The 20,837-nt window shown below is 36.7% G+C and overlaps 1 protein-coding gene across 2 annotated transcripts in view; it reads left to right on the top strand.

The window, feature by feature from the left end:
- The window catches only part of LOC117996743 (uncharacterized), a 48,760-nt gene that overhangs the window by 5,616 nt on the left and 22,307 nt on the right, over positions 1–20,837 (top strand). For both annotated transcript variants that reach the window (XM_034984896.2, XM_034984895.2), the window contains exon 2: positions 19,630–19,771. In XM_034984896.2, coding sequence (XP_034840787.1) covers positions 19,630–19,771 — 142 coding nt within the window. The remainder of the gene's footprint in view (positions 1–19,629; positions 19,772–20,837) is intronic.

Raw genomic sequence — 20,837 nt, 5'->3', positions numbered from 1 at the left:
ACCTGCCCATTGCCACTTCAGCTTCATAACCCGTTGAGCTGTGTGTGTAGTTCTCCTACAGTACTAGTACCTAATACCTATGTAGTTGCGTAGCTCTAAAGTCATGTTTTTATAGTAAGAACTTGTTGATATAACCGAAACAAGCGGGCGGTTCGCGGTAGGTCTTTAATGCTTAATCGATCTTTTTTAATTGATCAAGAATCATAGATGAGCAATCAAGCTAATCAGCAATGTTCTTCTACATATCTAACGGCACTGACTATACCTATATCTGTTAGCCAAATAATCTGTTTATAGTTCAAACACCGATTTATTCATTTAATATTAGAGATCTAATAGAGCACAACGAACTTTTAAATGTATGTCGGTTCAATTCCATTACAACTTTGAAAAATAAAAATAAAAATTTGCACTTCAAGGCGAATTTCATCAAAACATAATAGGCGAGTGTTATCGTCACGCCTGGTTCGAATTATCTGCACTGTTATTTTACCTACCTGATTCAGGTGACACTTAGGGCAAACTCAACATTAAGGCTCGATAAATATCTGGTCTTCACACTTCAGAAAACGACCAGTCTCACAAGCGTACGTTTTTGTATGTACCTACATACCTTATCGAGCCCTATACTGTCAAGAATTCCACTTTTTACAGAGCTTTTGCGCCCGCCCAAGAATCTAGCCAACCAAAAGCTTTTTGACATTTCGAAATCTTTAGGCTAGCTAGGGCTTTCGACTTTTGTAATATTTGGAGTACTTACAACCAAACATTACAATGGTTGGTAAAAATCAAGTTGTTCCTTATGTCCTCTGTCGACTACCTACCTACTTATTATCAAATTTTGTAGTATCTACCTATAAGTGGTATGAGAATAGGTAAAGCTAGTAAACTACATAATAATTGTGCTCTTCTTACTCTAACACGGTTTTACAAGATGATACCCGCGACTTCGCCTATGTGGATTTAGGTTTTTAGAATTACGTGGGAACTTTGATTTTTCGGGACCAAACGTAGTCTATATTCCTCCCCGGGATGCAATGGCTGTGAAAGGCTAGCAAACAAATAGACACTTCGCTTTTATAGTAATACTATATGTAGTATAGTTAGTACAGTTACGTTAGTACTATTATATTATATTCTGTGGTACAGTACGCGACAAAAAATAATGTACATCGACCTTCAGAAGTAGATAGCGGATTTGTAGAACATTGTTTTTGTTGTTGAGACCATTGATGTTGGAAAGCCCACTTTGAGACCGACAAAACGTCATATAGACACCGTATGAGTGACAGAGACAACGCTCTACAAAGCTGAAATGTCATTCTAAAGGCCGATGTACATTATTTTCTGCCGCGTACCTACTGTCATTATAATGGATGTCGTATCAATATCAAAAAAACTTAGGCACAGTTTGTACTCACCCTTATTTCTAAGCAGCCGTGTTGTATCGAAGACGTGATGAACTATTTAAATTGCCTTAAGTTATCCACGCTGAGCCTACATACCTAATCAAAACAAAAAATATATAAAGTGATATGCGTGTCTCCTACTGACCCAATAAACCACTGTTAGTTGGACTGTATCGCATACTCAATCACACTTTTATATTCTACCTATGTGTAGACTATAAAGAAGTCACGCTGTATCGGTGTCCAAAAAAACATTTTTCCTCATTTACGTGACTCTAGCAGAGGGCATTGCGCTGTGTGGGTTCTACTTCTAGCAATATAAAAAAATTTACTTACCTACTTATTAGGTATATTATTTGAAAAAAAGTCCAATGATCGACTATGTTTTTAACGCAAATAGCTATAATCTAATTATTATTATAAGCTACAAGCTCAGGTACTTCTTAGTACCCAATCTTATATATTATGTAGATACTTACTCGTACCTAGGTAAAAGTGGCGTGCAGGTCATACAGGATTAAAAGCACTGCTGACCTAAACTTAAATGCTCATCATTGCTATCAGTAATTTTATGCAACCTAACTAACTAATGCCTACCCTAGCTTTAAGGCTTTTGCAATGTGCATGCCACCTGCTAGGTACCTAATACCCGGCTTCTTTCATATTATCATTATCACTATCCTGAACAGTCCCTATCGTTTTTCAGGATGAAAAGTACTTATCTCACTTATTATTGACGTGTCGTGATAAATGGTTTTAGGGCGGCAATGTATTTGTACCTATGTACAGACAAGTTCCTATGATGGATCAAGTATACATATAAACGCCTATTAGTTGATCACATATATAATTTTATTACCGTTCCTTACGTGACCGTCTTTGCCATATCAAACCTAACATGCGCGCCAAATAATTCAAATCTATATTCATATTATTACTTTGTTGTAGTTACAAGTACCTCACACTGATTACAAAACAACCGCTTTCCTAATAAGGTGTGAACTGTGAAGACCACTATTTATTACAAACGTCCTTTGCTTATTGGATGCAGTTAATCTAGGCACCTTTATGGCAACTTGTACCTGTGGTTTAGAGGCATTAAATTTAGTATTGGCATGCTGGTGAATCGACTGGTCATAGTACCGTTGCATGCGTTCCAATGTCTATGATGGTGAGGTTGCGCGACCATGTGCCCTAGCTATAGAATATTTACGACCTGTGAACTTCCAGACCCACATGCAACTTTTATGCTATAGTGAGATTACTAATCGGCAGGTACGGACGTGATTTAAAATTCATTAGTCCTAAATAAGTCACAAGTAGTAATTAGATAGAAGGGGCCTATGGTAGGTACGCGACCCGATACACCTGCACGTCGCTTGCGCTCGCCCGCACCGGGTTAGCGCGGGGGCTGTGCGGGTGTGCAGAGCGTTCCCTTCCTGATTGCCATTTCGATCTGTCGCGTACTATACGTGCGCAGATTCTAAGGCTTCCCTAATATAAAGTTTTAACTTGACTCCAAGCCATAATTTTATCGTCCAATAACGGCCTACGCAGACGTGAGTCTTACCTATAGTCCGCGGAGGACAAAACTGGCTCACTAAGAACTGCAGCGCATAACGCTCACGATATGGACTAATAGTACGGCGAAACTTCTTCTTCTTTTCGAGTCGGCGAAACGCCGCAGTAAAAGATGAGGGACTTTAGTCCTCCACGAACCATAGTCCCACGTGTGTGTAGGGGCTTACTGATACAATTTTTTAAGCTATGCCTAGCCATTCTTATTCCAAGTGTTCATTAGCAATAAAACTTGCAGTCATCTTTGGCAAGTAATTTCTACTGCGTGTAAATGAATTCGGCTTCGCAGAAATTTTTCCACTGGAAATTATCTTCAGCAATTTTGCAGTTACCTGCAAGTTTTAGTGCTAATGAATACGTATTGGCCTTATAACCTCGCAAAAAGAAGGAAGGTGTTTTGTAAAACCTTAGATCAGCCGCCTACATCAAAGGTGATAGTGAAATATTTACTGACAATTAAAGGACTAAACGTTTAATTAAGAAAAGCTTTTAACGCTAACGGTTCGCGTTCGCCTAGAAAACTTGTTGGTTCTCAATTAATTTTGTAGTCTCTTCACTTGTCGCCCTACTTGTTCTTGTCATGATTTGATCTATTGTAGAGATATATAAATAAAATTAATAGCACTATATTTGCCGATGTTAATTGGTACATCGATTATTTTTTGCTATCGCGGGCGTTTAATTCAATTAGAGAAGTGACAGGCGGTGTCAGCATACCATTAAAACAAGACAGGTCACAAAAAATTTGTAACGATCAATACAATCGTGTTATCTATTTAACATCTGACATACGGCCTACTTACCCTAATAAAATTAAAAGTATTTAATCAGGATAGCCATCATTGAATAAAAAAGGTGTGTATTTAGAGCGCGCACCAAACAGTTTGGTCGAACATCCCGCTATACAAAGACCTTCAGCTATTAGATATCTGGATGAAAGTTGTTTTATGAGTCAAAGTACATGAACCCTCCCCTTATAAGTCAATACACATTCCTCTAATGGGTTGTTGTTGGTTGAATTTAAGTTATAGTGTCTGTTAGGTGATAGCCGTCCGAATTTGATACCAATTGAGAGCAGGAAGCAGAAGGAACAAGGAAAGATAAGATAAACCTTAAGGAAATTCAGTAAAAGGTCAGGATTGCTGCACTCATCTGTTTGATGCCAATCGAGAGCAGGAATAAGAAACAAAAATAATTGAGGTCCCTGAGAATAATCCTCAAAATTGTATTGAGTTTGATTGGCTAACATTGAATTAAGAAGCAAACTTTGATTGTATGGGGAGGCGCTTGGGAGCGCTTGAGGGAGACTCCTTTCAACACAGTTACTTATTTCCCAGACAAAATAATCAGCGAGCAAGTATAAGGCATAACGGAAAGTCTTGTTTTCTTACACATGGCCGTTAATGTGCCAAGTAGGTACTAATATGGATTATTTTCGTGGATAAGGAAAGTGTTGTTAACATAAAAGAGAAATTGTAAAATTTATAATACGCTAACAAGGTGTTACTTAAACAGCTACCTAATTATTTACATCTAATTTAACAACTCATACGATGTATTCACTATTAAGATTGGAAATTAAAGAAAGCTTTTGTTAAACATATTGTAGATATTATTCTTTTGTAATTTGGTTATTAAGTAGATAGATACTTAGGTATATTTTTTGGCAGAAGCTGTTCGTGACTGCACATTTCAGAGACAAAGTTTTCTAAAACCAACTTTTTTTGATTAATAACGCAACCTAATCTTTACAATTTTACATCATTGTAGTGTTAGTATAGATATGTAGAACTTTATCATACTTACAACTAGTGTTTGCCCGCGATATCGATCGCAGTAGATAGGTATACAATTATTTAAAACTTCATACTTACATATAAACCTAACATAAAATTTATAGCATTCGGGAATCGGATATAATGTAGCTATATCTATCAGTGAAAGGATTTTCAGAATCCGATCATAGTTCAAAAGTTAAAAATGTATAAAGCTAGTGTAGACTGTAGATTTAGCTCGAATCTACTGGCAATGGCAAAGCCATGTCTATAAGAACAATATAGACAAAGAATGAGGTACCTACGTGCATTTATCTCGCATCATTCAATCACGTCAACTCAAAATTTCTTTCGATTTCAGAAATCAATGTTTGTTATTGCGGTGGCCGGTACCCCTGCGAGGGTGGCACACCCCCTATATAAATCACTATCCGAAATACGTAGCGAATTTCTATAAGTTGGCAAATAACCCCGATGGTCGAGCACGCGTGCGTTTAGGCGCACAATTGTTACAACCAATGCTGACATCGCAAATTAATATAGGTAGGTACATCGACAAATTGATATTGCTTCATCAAGTTGTATTTTGGGGGTCAAATAATTGAACTTTATACCTACTTACTAAAATATACTTACGAAAAATAGATACTTAAGTCAGTACACAAGTATGTTTAAATAAGAACCAGGCCCTACTAAGCAGCTATACCTTACAGACAGCAAAGCCTGTAATATTATAGGCCTTGCTTACCTAATTTGTCTTTACTAGAAACCAGTCAATAGGTAAGAAAGCTGTTCTTTACTTAGGGGTAGGTATTTATGCTACTTCTTAGAAACATAATTTTGATCTGAAGAAAAGCTTTTTGAAATTTTGGATCTGTGATATTATAGAGGATCGCAATATCTGCCCAATTATATCCTCCTCATGTAAGATCGCCATTCGGATGATTGGAAAGAAGATTAGTTTAACAACATTTTAGAGGGGAGAGATTTAGTAGGGCTAGGTATGACACGCATAGATTTTTTCGAAGTTATGTTCTTTTTAGAGAAAATGAGTAGATAATGTCATAACATTTTGGTGTCCTTTATCGTGATGAAATGACTACTTTATTCTGTATTATTTGGCTTATCGGCAATTATCTACAGACTTACATATTGATTAGGTACTTAACCATGCCTGAACTGATTTAAGGTCATATTCAGAATTTGGTGTTTTGGTTGACTTTTGATCTGTAGGACTCCTTAGAATATTAAATTATTAACTCTCATTTTATTTGTAGTATTATATATATATTATATATATATAGTCTGCGTTTTATAAGAAAAAAATTTAAGGTAAAGGTAAAACACACGGAAGAGCCATACACACATTAGCCGAAACAAAACCATATGTTATGTTGAAAGCCGTAGGTACATAGCTTCACCCGTGTAAAAAGATTTCGTAAGAAAGATTTCCTGTGCTAAACTGCTAAACAAAGTAAAAGACACAATAATACTTAGGCAGGTAATTAGGACGTAGATATTTGCTGGGTAGGCATACGAAATAGGCAGCGAGGGCTAACAATGTTGACACATCCTTTGAAACTTTTTGAAAAAGAGTTTTCAGTTCACGTGAACTGCAATGTTTGCGAACGTTTAAAATTAGATAAGTTGATACGGGAGTCTAGACGGCCCGATCCCCTGGGACGCGATATTGACACGATATTAACTTGACATTCAATATACCTAGCTCTACTTTGTGAATATTAAAGCTACCGGCATTATATCTACTTGTAAGACCCAGGTACAGATATTTTAAGGCGACGATGGCTATACGTTAAATAAATATTGTTATCCACAGCTATTTATTCCATATCGTGATAATTGCGGAAAATATTCAAGATGTCCTACAAAAAAATTCTAAAGTCGAATAATTATTCTAGTCGACGTTATACAATCTAATGGAGCCTAGTACTAGCCCATATTCACAGTCAGTCCAGTATTTAGAGGTTCGTTGGATATTTCATTATCGTAACCAAAGCCGTAGTTAATTTTATTGTTTGTTTAGCCGGGTAAAAATAACTGAGCCAGTGTTGATGGGAATTTCGGAGGCGGGTAGAAGACTAGGTATGCAAAGAGTCATCAAGGCGCTACTTAGAACCCTGGGAATAAAAAAAATTGTGTGATATTTACACATCTAAATTCAGCAACGAAGTAAGAACCCCTTCTTACTTCGTTGCTGAATTTAGATGTGTAAATATCACAATAGGCAACAGCTAGTAAATAAATAAACTACACAGATAATAACAATTATTAGGTTCATTTCCAATATTGGATCATTTCACAAGCCATTATGTTGTTATCATAGAACGAGAAAGTTGCTGGTAATTTTCACAGCACGAGCCACTGGGTTGTGTCGAACGCTGAGACGAACCTAATCATAAAAATGAAAAGTAATTCATAGCAAATAATGGAAAGCCAACCGCGATCTTATCAGATCGCGAATTATTACTTATCAATCACATAGAAACAAATTGAACCTATTTCATCAAATTAACTTTTTCTTTAAAAAGAACTCATAAAATGTGAGGCTTTTACGTAGGATAAGTACTTAAATAAATTGTTACTTTTTACCTTCTTCTTGCCTGGTTGCGTCTTCACATTTAGATGATGCTATCCGTCCGTTGCACATCGCTGGTTATTTAAGTCTTAGGTCTACCTACTAGGTATCATCAGTATTCTGGTTCAATCGAGGGTAGGTATGAGTTTAATACACTACCATAGGTCTTCCAGCCTCGAAATTAGCGTGCATCTTAGTAGGTAGTTAACTACCCAAATTTCAAAATCTAAGTATTTTTTAGCACAACACTAGTTCGTTATTGATCGTTCGTTCGTTATTAAATTATTAGGTTTGGAGTTTGTTGTCGGCTTTTCTCAGGCCTGGGCGCGTTTGGAACCTTCGTAGCTTTAGCTTTTACGTAATTAATAATCACCAGTATCTTACAAATCCAACAACTGACCATCAAAAGACAAATTAACAATTTTGACCATTAGTAAGTAACATGTTACCTACTTTGAATAAATGATTTTGATTTTGGTTTCTAACATCGATGGTGCCATCAATACAAACCTATTTCTATCGCCAAACAAGCAGAAATAAGTACCTACGATAGTTAGAAAGCTGATAAAAGTGCGTAGGTAGAGCTTTTCCTTTTCTAGTATCGGTAGATATTATAAAAATCGACCTTGTTTTCGAATAAGGCATGCGATACCTTATAAATACTACGAACAAAATGCCTACAGGTTTGTCTACGTTAGATACAAGAAGCATGGCATCATAAAGTTCAACTCTATATTTGCGACGAACCGGAAAAATAACTGATAAGTAAAGTAAGAACCTTACTCACTTATAAGTGAGTAAGCTTATTGGTCAGATATCTTACTTTTCTTTAACCCGATTTCATCATCATCATCATCATCAACCGATAGACGTCTACTGCTGGACATAGGTCTCTTGTAGGGACTTGCACACGCCACGGTCTTGCGCCGCCTGAATCCAACAGCTCCCTGCGAGTGCGACTCGTCTGATGTCGTCCGTCCACCTAGTGGGGGGTCTTCCAACCTGCGCCTTCCGCTGCGAGGTCGCATTCCAGCACCTTGGGACACCAACGTCTATAGGTTTTACAAACTATGTGCCCTGCCCATTGCCACTTCAGCTTCGCAACCCGTTGAGTTATGTCGGTTACTCTAGTTCTCCTACGGACCTCCTCCTGATTCGATCTCATGACCCAATTTAATACCTATTTGTCGAGTAGTAAAAACCGTAATTAACACGATTCCATAGTTTTTCTTGAATAATCGGTCAACAAACAGACAATAAAAAAAGATTCCGACGAATTGAGAACCTCCTCCTTTTTTGAAGTCGGTTAAAAACAGAATAAAGATGATTGATAGATACAGTTTTAATCTCAACTCTACATACTAAACCAAACAGATTCAGTTTTAAAATGGTTTCAAACCATCACTAAATAGGTGGTGCGCTAAAAATGCCACCGACGTCTTTTATGGGAACCTAACCTAACCTAACGGTCAAGATGAACTTTGACACAGTAAACGAAAAAAGTTCACACCGAGTCTATTAACAATGCCAAGTGCTGTGTCAGAACTCAGAACTCGAAACACGTCGTTATAGGTTTGGGTGTTAACATGTTTAATTTTTATAAGACTATAGTGCTATATGCATTATTAGATTCATTAGATCGAAAAAAAAATTGCACACAATGAAAAGTTTTGGTCAAAGCTAATATTATAAAGAGGAAAGATTTGTTTGTAATTGATAAACTTTGAACCGATTTTAGTAATTCTTTCACCATTAGAAAGCTACTTTATGCAAAAGTAAGATAAATAATATACCTACCTACAGGTTAGCGGACAAAGTTACAAGTAAAAGCTAGTTATTTATAATTACAAGGGTCAAGTAAATGGGTTAGTAAAATGAAGAACTACCTTATCAAGATCAACCCATCGCCGCGCCGGCTCACTACAGAGCACGGGTCTCCTCTCATAGTGAGAAGGGTTTTGGTCATAGTCTACCACGCTGGCTATGTGCGGATTGATAGACTTCACATACCTTTGAGAACATTATGGAGAACTCTCAGACATGCAGGTTTCCTCACGATGTTTTCCTTTACCGTTAAAGCAAGTGATATTCAATTAATTAAAACGCACATAACTCCGAAAAGTTAGAGGTGCGTGCCCGGGATCGAACGCCCAACCTCCAATTAGAAGACAGAAGTCCTAACCACTAGGGTATCACAGCTTTAAGAACTACCTACTTAAAAAGAAATCATCTCTATTTTATCTCAGTTCCAATTAAGTAGGAGTTTCATCCAAGTTACAACAGTCATCATTCATCAATATCGGGGACTGACGAACTCCAAAGCTCACATTTATGTTGCACTAATTATATCACGTATTCAAGCTTTAACGATGTTATCAGTAAAAGAATTAAGGCAATTCTAAGCACATTAAAAGCAAAGCCGCAAGGCGCGTGTGCGGTCAACGACCATTCATTGCAAGCACGGGAAGTGACGATGATCGTGAGTAAAACTCTTCTAGACGCACTGTGATGTGTAAAATAGATTAAAAAGACGACGATGAGAAATTCTACGACATCTTTGGCGTCCACTTGGTAAAAAACTCCAATACTCGAGTTATTCAATCTTTTTAAAGAATAAATGACCATTAACTGCTATACTATTATGAAACCTGCATGCCTAAGAGTTTTTCATAATGTTCTCAAAGGTGTGTGAAGTCTACCAATCCGCAAATGGCCAGCGTGGTAAACTATGGCCAAAAACCCTTCTCACTCTGAGAGGTGACCCGTGCTCTGTAGTGAGCCGGCGATGGGTTGATCATGATGATGATGATAATGAATGTGGGTGATTTTGAACTCCAGCAGCTGTTGTATCTATTTTTGATTCTAATTTATTAAATTGTTAATTGTGCACTTACATTCAATAACGCAAATTACAAAGTATATGTTCCATTCCTATTGGATACTAGCGACCCGCCCCGGCTTCGCACGGGTAGCTTAAAACAATTATTTTCGTATGGATCACCAATTAAAATATATATATAGTATGTATATAGCCTACTAGATAATGCCCGCGACTTCATCCGCTTGGGTTTAGGTTTTTAAAAATCCCGTGGGAACTCTTTGATTTTAATATGGATGTCACTCGGGAATGATGTAGCTTTCTAATCGTGAAAGAATTTTTAAAATCGGCCGGTAGTTTTTGAGTTGATTCATTACAAACATACAAAAATACAAATCTTTCCTCTTTACAATATTAGTGTACGTACCTACTTAAATAGATTTTAGACCTAAGTGAACCCCCATGCTTTAGTTAAGATTCTGTGTAGGTCTCACTCATGAGAAACATAAAGTTGTATTTGCATCTAACTTGCATTTAAATTGCTTTATGCAATCGACGCCCTCGAGCATTATGTTAATTGACGAACCAAAGTGAATAAAATATAAGTACTTATTGGCACCGATTCTAAGCACAACCTAATTTTAGAGTATTCGCACCCTCTTCTTACTATTGTAATATGAAAAGGACAGAAGCAGTTTGACATTTCTAAATTTAATTTTTAGATGGTAAAACCCGTGATTTTAGCACGCACTCGCGAACCTACTGTTTAAATTTGTATTGTGCACTAAAATTTAGAGTCTTTAAATGTGAAAGTCATGTTCCGTTCCTTTTTTAGCATTAGTAAAAAGAAAAGGATGCAGATATTCTAAATTTAGTTTAGAGAGAGACTAGAGAATCGGGGCCATTGGCACCGATTCTAAGCACAACCTAATTTTAGAGTACTCGCACCCTCTTCTTACTATTGTTATATGAAAAGGACAGAAGCAGTTTGACATTTCTAAATTTAATTTTTAGATGGTAAAACCCGTGATTTTAGCACGCACTCGCGAACCTACTGTTTAAATTTGTATTGTGCACTAAAATTTAGAGTCTTTAAATGTGAAAGTCATGTTCCGTTCCTTTTTTAGCATTAGTGAAAAGAAAAGGATGCAGATACTCTAAATTTAGTTTAGAGAGAGACTAGAGAATCGGGGCCAATATCTTTCTCCAAGTTGAAGATAGGAATACAGTCATTCATCTAATAGTACCTACTTCTATACTTTCTATAAAAAGGTATGTTTGTATAAAAGGTAGGTAATTTCTGGAACTAATGACCCCTGAATCTGAAAACTATTTTACTGATAATTAGCTATAGGTAGATCCGTTATACCCGGAAACCGATTGGTACTTAGTTTTTATTTTTAATTATAAATTCGATAGATAGTATGGGTACTTGGGTAAGTAGGTAGGTACTTAAAATCTGTTTGCAAACAGCTAGGAGCAGGATATATTTTATTGATAAGGGAAATATTTTTAAAGCTCGCCAATTGCATATTCACAGAAGGAATAAGCACTCGAGACACGCATTGTTAGGAGTCACGGGTACCAACTAGTAAAACAATACATTTCTAGCTTCATTACCGAAGCTCGAAGCGTTCGCATGCACGTTAGTTTCCGGTCACAGCAACAGGTTCCTCTAATCAAACGACTGTAAATCCTAACACAACAGTACAAAATACAATATCGTTTAACTATTTGTCACCATTTAGATTGCATACACAATATTTGAACATACTTAACCAGAATGGCTCTTAAATTTTAATTGGCCAACGCCGTACACGAATAAACGTTTGCTTTAAACAGTTTATACCATGCTTTGCATTAATTATAATAAAATTTTATAGGTTTTGCTTTGGTAGGGAATTTATATAGGTACGATTATAACGATAATAGGTACTTATATGGTTAAGAAAGCTGCATGACCTAATAATCAAGAGGTTACACCACGAGGTTACTGCACATTAGCATTATAACTTATCAGGGAAATACGACGCGAATCAACTGGCGTCGGCTGGGTGTCCTAGAGTCCCAATGGAAATCTATTCCCTAGAAGTTATTGAGTTAACCTAAGCCTAGGAATCACCTAAATAGAGTAAAGGTTCTTTGTAGCTATGGCTTGCTAGACAAAGTTTGAGAAAATGCGTGCACTTTTGATTTTCGCTGAGGCTTTAAATGTCGATGTTAGGAAGTGATTTACTGTACTGTACGAGTGGATAGATATAGTTCACGCCAGGTCGAGATGGAAATCGGGGACGCCCCGCATACCCGCACGTCACCCGCGCTATCCCGCACCGGCTTAGCGCGGGGGCTTAGGTTAATGTTTAAAGATTTCCCATTATCCGATTAAGAAATCGTTAGTTTGTTTTCCTATTATGAAAGCTTGTTTCTCAATGATACTTAGGTAAGTACCTAATTATTTATTTTATGCACGTAGCGTGTAAGTAACTAATTAGTTAGTTACTTATGTATACCTACCAATTCAGTCGATTTATAATATTGATTACTTAGTACTTATATACGTAAACTTTCCTACGTTTACTTTACTTACATGTCACAAGATACGAGTATTACGAAAAGGCCTCCACTGCATTCGTAGGTCTTATTGTCAGGACTTAATATGGCCACGGTACAAAACAGGTTCAACGATTAGCTAGAAATGCAAGAGATGGCACTTCGTAGATAGTTTTTAGTAGCCGCTGCACCATGACTTCACCAACTACTACATAATTTACGTCGCAAGTTTATTTATTACATCATTTTACTGTACTTTAGTCATGTGTGAATAGTGCGGCACCGCGAGGCTTTCTCAAGGCTCATAAAGATACAGTTAAGTTTTTGTTGAATACAGAATATTCGCCATATTATGAGTAAAATTGGAATTGTTTCTCGTGGGACAAAGACAAATGAACATTTATCTAACTAGATATGTTCATCACTACCCATATTATAAATGCGAATGTGTTTGTTTGTTAGTTTGTCCTTCAACCATGCAGCGACGGAACAATGCAGCGCGGATCGGCGTGATTTTGAAGATTAGTATATAGGTAGATACCTAGCCTACTTTTTATTCTGGAAAGTCAAAGAGTTTCCAATGGATTTTTAAAAACCTAAATCCACGCAGAAGAAGTCGTGGGCATCAGCTAGTTATTTTATAGGAAGGGAGAGGAAAATCAGTTCCTACATTAACTGCGGTGCGGAAATTATTACGCAGCGACAAAACATAGCAAATGAACTTTTTGCCCCAATGGAAGCTTAGCTTGATAGTTGATACACGATATAAACAGCATCCTTTTCCTGGACTTAAGTCATGGGAGATGAGACTAACGCGTCACGCTCTCTTGCCTCCATTAATAAGAAACATTCTCATTTCGTTATCTGATATGTTATCTCGCTGTACAGCTAATTATTTACAAAATAATCACATATTGTGTCATCACGGAATGTTGTAATTAGTAGTTTGTGATGGAAACCGTACGAAAAACAACAGTAACAGTTTGTACATATTATAGGTAAGTACTTAGGTATCTAAACAGAAACAAAATTTGCAGCTAAGGTAGAATCTACTATACCTAGTTAGTATCTAAATTGTACTTTAGCTGCAAATTTTGTTTCTGGCCCTTGACTAATAAGGGGCTCACTAGCAACATTGGGGGCTATGCTCGGAAAAACATTGTTTCAACCGATGGACGTTGACTCAGGTTCTGAAATTCGAAGTTGGAAGGGACTCTAGGAGTTTCCAAACTTTAAGATATTGGATCGCTTGTGTCCATTGACCAGCGGCTTCTTACGACTATAGTTTGATCTCGTTATGTCCACATACTCATAGCATGGGGTCTACTTTTCGGTGCGGGATCGTCATTACCTTTGAGACCTTACGGGACCTTGAGAATCCAACTCCTGTCGATCCTCTGCCCTATGAAATGGCATTAATTATTACTGCTTACTTCAGTTTCAGAACTCGTTGATTGATTGATTGATGATGATTGATTTATAAAATATTTATAACTGCCTTGACGATGCCGAAATCAGGACTGGTAGAGAATATGTTTGTTCATATAAAAATTCGGCTAAGTACAGGTTCTCAAAATATGTAAAACATAGGTAATAGATAGGTACCTATACCTAGGTAAATGACAAATTTTTAGTAAAATCCCGATTGATTTATAAAATATAATGTGCTTTTGCATAGAAATGAAGAATCAATTTTGTCGCAAACATAAGAATATGTAGGTAAACCGGTAACATTCATATATCATGACAAAGAGTTATCCACCGCTATTCAAACGGCATCAGTCAATTGAATGAAAGTTTTCCTAAGATACCATGATATTCTAATTCCTGAACATGTTACAGTCATCGGCTTGTGGATGACGAATGGAGACAGATGAATGGCTGAACTGATGGCAAGATCAGAGTACATACCTACCTATCTTCGTCATAATATTAGGTATATTTTATCTTGAACGACCACACTTACTATGTATGGTTTATTTTATCTATCTTCAGAATCAAATTAACTGTCAAACTACATTTTTCTAATTTCTTTACTTATTAAATAAATCTATGCAAGAGAAAACTTACCAATTGTACAATTTTAATTGACTTAATAAGTAGGTACTTGACTTATAAAAAAGCTGAAAAACGGGATAATATCTCGACACAATATAAGGATATAGGTATCCAAACAGATATTCCCATAGATTACTACATAATGGGGAAATTGTAGATGAGGAATCTGAAAGCACCTATCGAAGTCACGACGATCCCTGTGGGCCTGTTGATATTTGCGGTTTCAAATCAATTCTGTGTATTCTGATGATTATTGTACCTAACTTTGGTCCTGAGGGCCTAGTGTTACGTTTCAAGTTAATTATACAGGATGGGACCACAACGCTAGCAGAAACAAAGACAGGTGATAGTACTGATGATTACTGATATGATATCTCAAAAAAAGCTCGAAAAAATATTTAAATAAAACCCATATTTTGTAAATATTTACGGTATATTGCAAAAAAACATCTGACTGACGCTAGAGGTCAACGAACGGTGCGTAAGTAGGCCACTCGGAGCACGTTATAGGTACATTGCGGGTTTGAAAAATACTAAATCACTAAAATTACAAAATGAGGCAAATGGTTATTGGTATTAGATTGTGTTAATGTATTATAACAATAACGCGAAGTTTTTACTAGCGTTCTGGTTACACCCTGTATAACGTGACATAAATGTCGTCAACCATTGCTGAACTTGTTTCTTGTAGATACTTCCACACCCCACTGTCTTGCGCCGCCGCACCGCTTAGATCTATAGTAGCTCCCTGCAACTCGTTTGATGCTAGTTCCAATGGAGCTCTACCATTTGCAAACTCTTCGCTTACGGTGCAGTCACCATTTCGGGTTTTCGAATTATGTGCTCCGCTCAATGCAACTCAGCTTCACCATTGGGATAAGTATAGGTTACTCTGCTCCTACTACAGAAGTCCTTCCCCTAATTTCTGATTAAGTAAGCTGTGATAGCCTAGAGGTTAGGACGTCCGCCTTCTAATCGGAGGTCGGGGGTTCGATCCCGGGCACGCACGTCTAACTTTTTGAAGTTAGGTATGTGCGTTTTAAGTAATTAAAAGGAAAACTTCGTGAGGAAACCTGCATGCCTGAGAGTTCTCCATAATTTTCTCAAAGGTGTGTGAAGTCTACCAATCCGCACATGGCCAGCGTGGTAGACTATGGCCAAAACCCTTCTCACTCTGAGACCTGTGTTCTGTAGTGAGCTGGCGATGGCTTGATCATGATGAGGAGTACCTACTTCTGATTTGGTCAGGTAGAGAAATTCCAAGCCTACTTAGTTCTCTCCATCGCCCGATGATTGACTGAATTTCCATTATGAGACCCATGGTTAGCGACACACATTTTCAAGACACAATTCAAAGACCTGAGGACCCTCCTCACTTCCTGATCTTCAAGAACTGAGGGATTTTGGATGTGAGCAACATTTCCTGAACGTGTCATATTTTAGCAGGTAGTGGTGGATCTTGTATGGACGGATATTTTGGTAGAAAAACGTAATTCCGTTGTCATATTTTTCACATTTAAAACATTCACTCAGGGCTCTGAAAATGATTTTAAGTAGGTTGTCTATCGGCTGACTCAATTCTTGACCGTTGTATCTAAAGTGATGAATTAGGTAAGTATACCAATTTTTAGACTAGGAACGCATAGCTATCTACAAAAACTTTATAGGCATATAATTCATCATAGATTGCATTTGTCTTCCAGTCCTGAAAAGCTTCTCATAAAATATTAAATTAGTGTCTCATCGAGGAGCGTCGAGCGGTGCGTGATTTGTAATGTTAATTAAATTAATCTAATGCTTAACTAGACGCTGCCTACTGCGAGAATTCATGATGGCGCTTACGAAGTATGTATTCGTTCCAGTAAATGTGTAGGTACCTAATAATAAACTGTGTATTCTTGTCAGATACTGTATCCAATAGTATGAGAGACTTAACCCGCGTGTTTTATTAATTCACTGATCTTTAACTAAGTTTTATACACTTTAATAAGTAAAATAAACCTAGGAATTCTTATTTATCGTTTCAGTAAACGTAGCAGAAATGTAATCAAAGTTTAATTTATTCAGAGCTAGGTAGTATTTACTACAGACTCGAATAAATAAAATGAATTACATCCAAACCTCTACAAGCATAGTTCAAGGTTGAATAGTATAATAAACGTAAAGGGAATAAACAACGGAGATAAAAGAAAAACAATAGAATTATGTCAAAGGAAAGTTTTCCCTACACCCATTTGGTATTTTACCCTATTATTTATTCAGGGCATAAAATTTTCTTTTATCAAACAGTTGATAGGTACCTATGTTTAAATAAAAGAAAGTTAGGTATAGGTAGGTACTCGTAAATTATGGAGCATCGCAACATGTCGGACCCTTCTTCCTCTGTGAATAATTTCATGTTTCCGGAGCTTGAATAACTTATAGATACGTTTCTGAACCGGTCCTTTCAAATTTAATTTGTCGCAGGGGGAGGTCTAGAGAAGCATTATAAATAAAGTATTATGGTGAATCGATATTATTTGGGGGTAGTGTGCTGTGTGTCCTAATTTGCGACAACGTATCTATCAATTTTGTGGTTAAACTAATCTAAATGTAAAGTACATTTAGATTAGTCTGTTTTCCTGTATGTCCGTCTGTCCGTCGTGACTGTCAAGACAACCTATAGGGGACTTCCTGTTGACCTAGAATCATAAAATTTGGCAGGTAGGTTGGTCTTATAGTAGTAAAGGAATAAATCCGAAAACCGTGGATTTGTGGTGACATCACGCAAAAAAATTAAAATGTGCTAATGAACAAATAAATTTATTTGTTCATTAATACATTTTTTTTTCAAAGAAAAATTCAAAAATCATGATAAGTAGGAGGGTATGATATAAAAACCGGCCAAGTGCGAGTCAGGCTCTCGCAACGAGGGTTCCGTACTACAGTCATATTTTTTCGACATTTTGCACGATAATTCAAAAACTATGATGCATAAAAATAAGTAAAAATCTGTTTTAGAATGTACAAGTGAAGACCTTTCATATGATACCCCACTTGATATTGTTACTTCGAAAATTGAAAATATTATACTAATTATTAGTTAATTTTGTGTGATGTAATCACAAATTCACGGTTTTCAGATTTTTCCCCGAATGTCAGCTATAAGACCTACCTACCTGCCAAATTTCATGATTCTAGGTCAACGGAAAGTACCCTATATACAGACAACAAAGTGATCCTGAAATGGTTCCTTTTTCCTTTTGATGTACGGAACCCTAAAAATCAGTCAAGTGAGAGTCGGAGGGCTTTACCTGTATATTCTAAAACAGATTTTTATGCATAATAGTTTTAGATTTATCGTGCAAAATGTCGAAAAAAATACCCGAGACGGAACCCTCGAAACCTCGAAACCCAGTTTTTTATTGTATTACGACTTAGCGTCGTAATACAATAAACTAATCTAATCTAGACTAATCTGTGGAAGACTAAGGTTTTGAAAATTTCGTCGAGATAACCTGGGCACAAAGTACCTACTCTACATTCTTTTTACGTAACAATGGGAATCAGAATCAATTAAACTATTGTTATAATTCACTTTCATATACCTACCTATCTACATTTATAGGTCTATGATACCTACTTACAACATATTTTGATCCTTGTGTTTCTGGATAAGTTCTAAAGATAAGTTCAATAGTAGGTACTATTGAAGGCATCGAAATTTGCGCTGGGTAAATTCTAACATAATCTTAATTCTGACTTACGTGTGCATCAGGACCACCAGTGCATTAAGAAAGCATTATAATATGGTAGATTTTGGTAGACCATAATACTTACCTACCTATTTATCTTTCCTTAATCATCAATTTCCAGTTGGTATACGAAGATCTTATCAAATTTCAGTCTATTTTGCATGTTATGACATAGCGGACAATTGGTGAGACAATCTAACAAGTCGCCGCGTATATGAGGATGTCCGCCAGGCCCACGCTGGTGATGTAGACTATCACGTAGTGTCTTACCTCTTAATAATTACCTCTTTCAATGTAGTGTAAATACCTGTTCTATAAGAACCTAGTACATATCTAGTTATTTCTATAGATAAAAAATATATGACGATTGTTGAAATTCCACTTCCTCACCCATTTTTGAAGCATTTTCCACTCGAGCGAAGCCGGGGCGGATAAGGTAGTCTAACCAAAATTAGATTGTCTTCATAGAATCATTATTTTTAGTTTTAACAGTAGGTATAGTTCATATCTTATCTCTTTTGTACTTACGTACAATCGTCTAATAAATGAATAAATCTAAATCTAGTCAAATAAGAAAGCTAGATTTTAATGATTAGGCTCCAATGGTTACAAGCTTTGCCTGCCTAGAATCTACGTACCACCCTTCTGGCTCCACCATACGACTCAGCTACTTAGTTGCTACTATTAAATAGCCACTTACTGTGAAAAGACAGTTAATACAAGATATCACCATTCCTAAATACGAATAGGTAAGTAGGTACTTCATTAACTTAGAGAATAATATTAACACAATTGTTCGTTATCACCAGTCATTTGCAGACGTCATCAAGGGAAGCGTCCCTCTTTTAATCTTATCTTAGCTGAGCTTTTACGACAGCTTTATGGCCTCTGTAAAGCCTCTATACGATATAGGTACCTAGATAAGTAGTTGATATGTAATACGTACCTTGATTTACTACATACCATAGTCTACAACACAGGGAGTGATATCACCATTAGGTAGAGTCGTGTAGAGGCTGCAAGTATTTTAAACATAGGAAAAATTATCTACAGTTAAGCAAAGTTCGTTATGGCCCCTTAATTCTTACTTAGAAAAATCTTTTTGTTACAGATAGCACTAGTCAACGGCTCGTCTTTGGGCTCAAGTTGTCGCTCCAGCGCAGACTGTAGCGCAACAAACGCGCATTGCACGCGCGGAGTGTGCGCTTGTCAGCCATACTACGCGCAGGTGGACGAGAATACATGCCTCCAATGTAAGTATATTAGGCAGCCTAATAACATAATACTTATTTATACAAAAAAATATGTGAACAAAATATTCCGAGAGTTTTTCCGAAGGAGGATGTTTCCAATTTCCGCATGGGCTAAAATCAGTACTACTAGGTATCCCGCCACACTGAGTTCGTGTTTGTTCGGACTTTAAGGCTTAAGATCAGAAATGGTTTTTCATATGATTTTCACCAATAGACAGAGGTATTGTCTAAAACATTTTGCGAAAATAAACTAACCGTAATTTCGGGAAAAATCGTCCCATCCCAATAGTTAGATACCTACACCAATTTTTTTTACCTTTAGTGCCTAGTGGAATACCTAGTTCCTTTCCCTTAGTAGGTACCCGTACGAAGAATAAGAAGCTTCGTACCGGGCGGGTCGCTAGGTAGAATCACAGTTTTACGAGTGGTAGAATAATAGATATTCTCTAATAAAATTTTAATTAAATAATTAACTCATTTTGATTGCATTTCTGGTTATTTATGTTCCATTGTCTAACTCGTCTCACTGGTTAGTAGGTAAGTACCTAATACCTACCTACTTAGCTGCTACGACTATTTTTAACTTTAGAGTAAATTATACTTTTTGCACCGTTTCAACTGGCATGAAATCTTGCTTTTATTGCATTTTAGTTTTAAAATAGACAACCATAGCTATAGCTGTTTAAGCAGGTACCTACGTAAATAATTCGTAAAGAGGTACACCGTACAATTACTTATTAATCTAATGAAAGTTAAAACATAATATTAGTCTCCACTTTTTTGAGATGATATTAATTAAAAAACAATAAAATATTTCATTTAAAGATCCGACTGGACTGTCGTAGTCGTAGATCAAGTCAGACAACCTTTAGAACCAGGATCTCGCCAGTATCCCGCTAAGCACATTTACCCGGTACAGGTAGGTAGGTATATGTTTGTTTGACCTAGGATCATAATTTATTAGAACATCTTTTACCGTTTCCATATTTTCTAAAAAAATAAATTTAAAGTTGATCGGATTCTTAGCGCAAGACGCACGCGCTGGGTTAAAAAAAACATTTTCCAT

Source organism: Maniola hyperantus, chromosome 3 (assembly GCF_902806685.2).
Source record: "Maniola hyperantus chromosome 3, iAphHyp1.2, whole genome shotgun sequence".
NCBI classification, from domain to species: domain Eukaryota; kingdom Metazoa; phylum Arthropoda; class Insecta; order Lepidoptera; family Nymphalidae; genus Maniola; species Maniola hyperantus.
The sequence above is the reverse complement of the archived record's forward strand: the minus strand, read 5'-3'. Positions and strand labels throughout refer to the sequence as shown.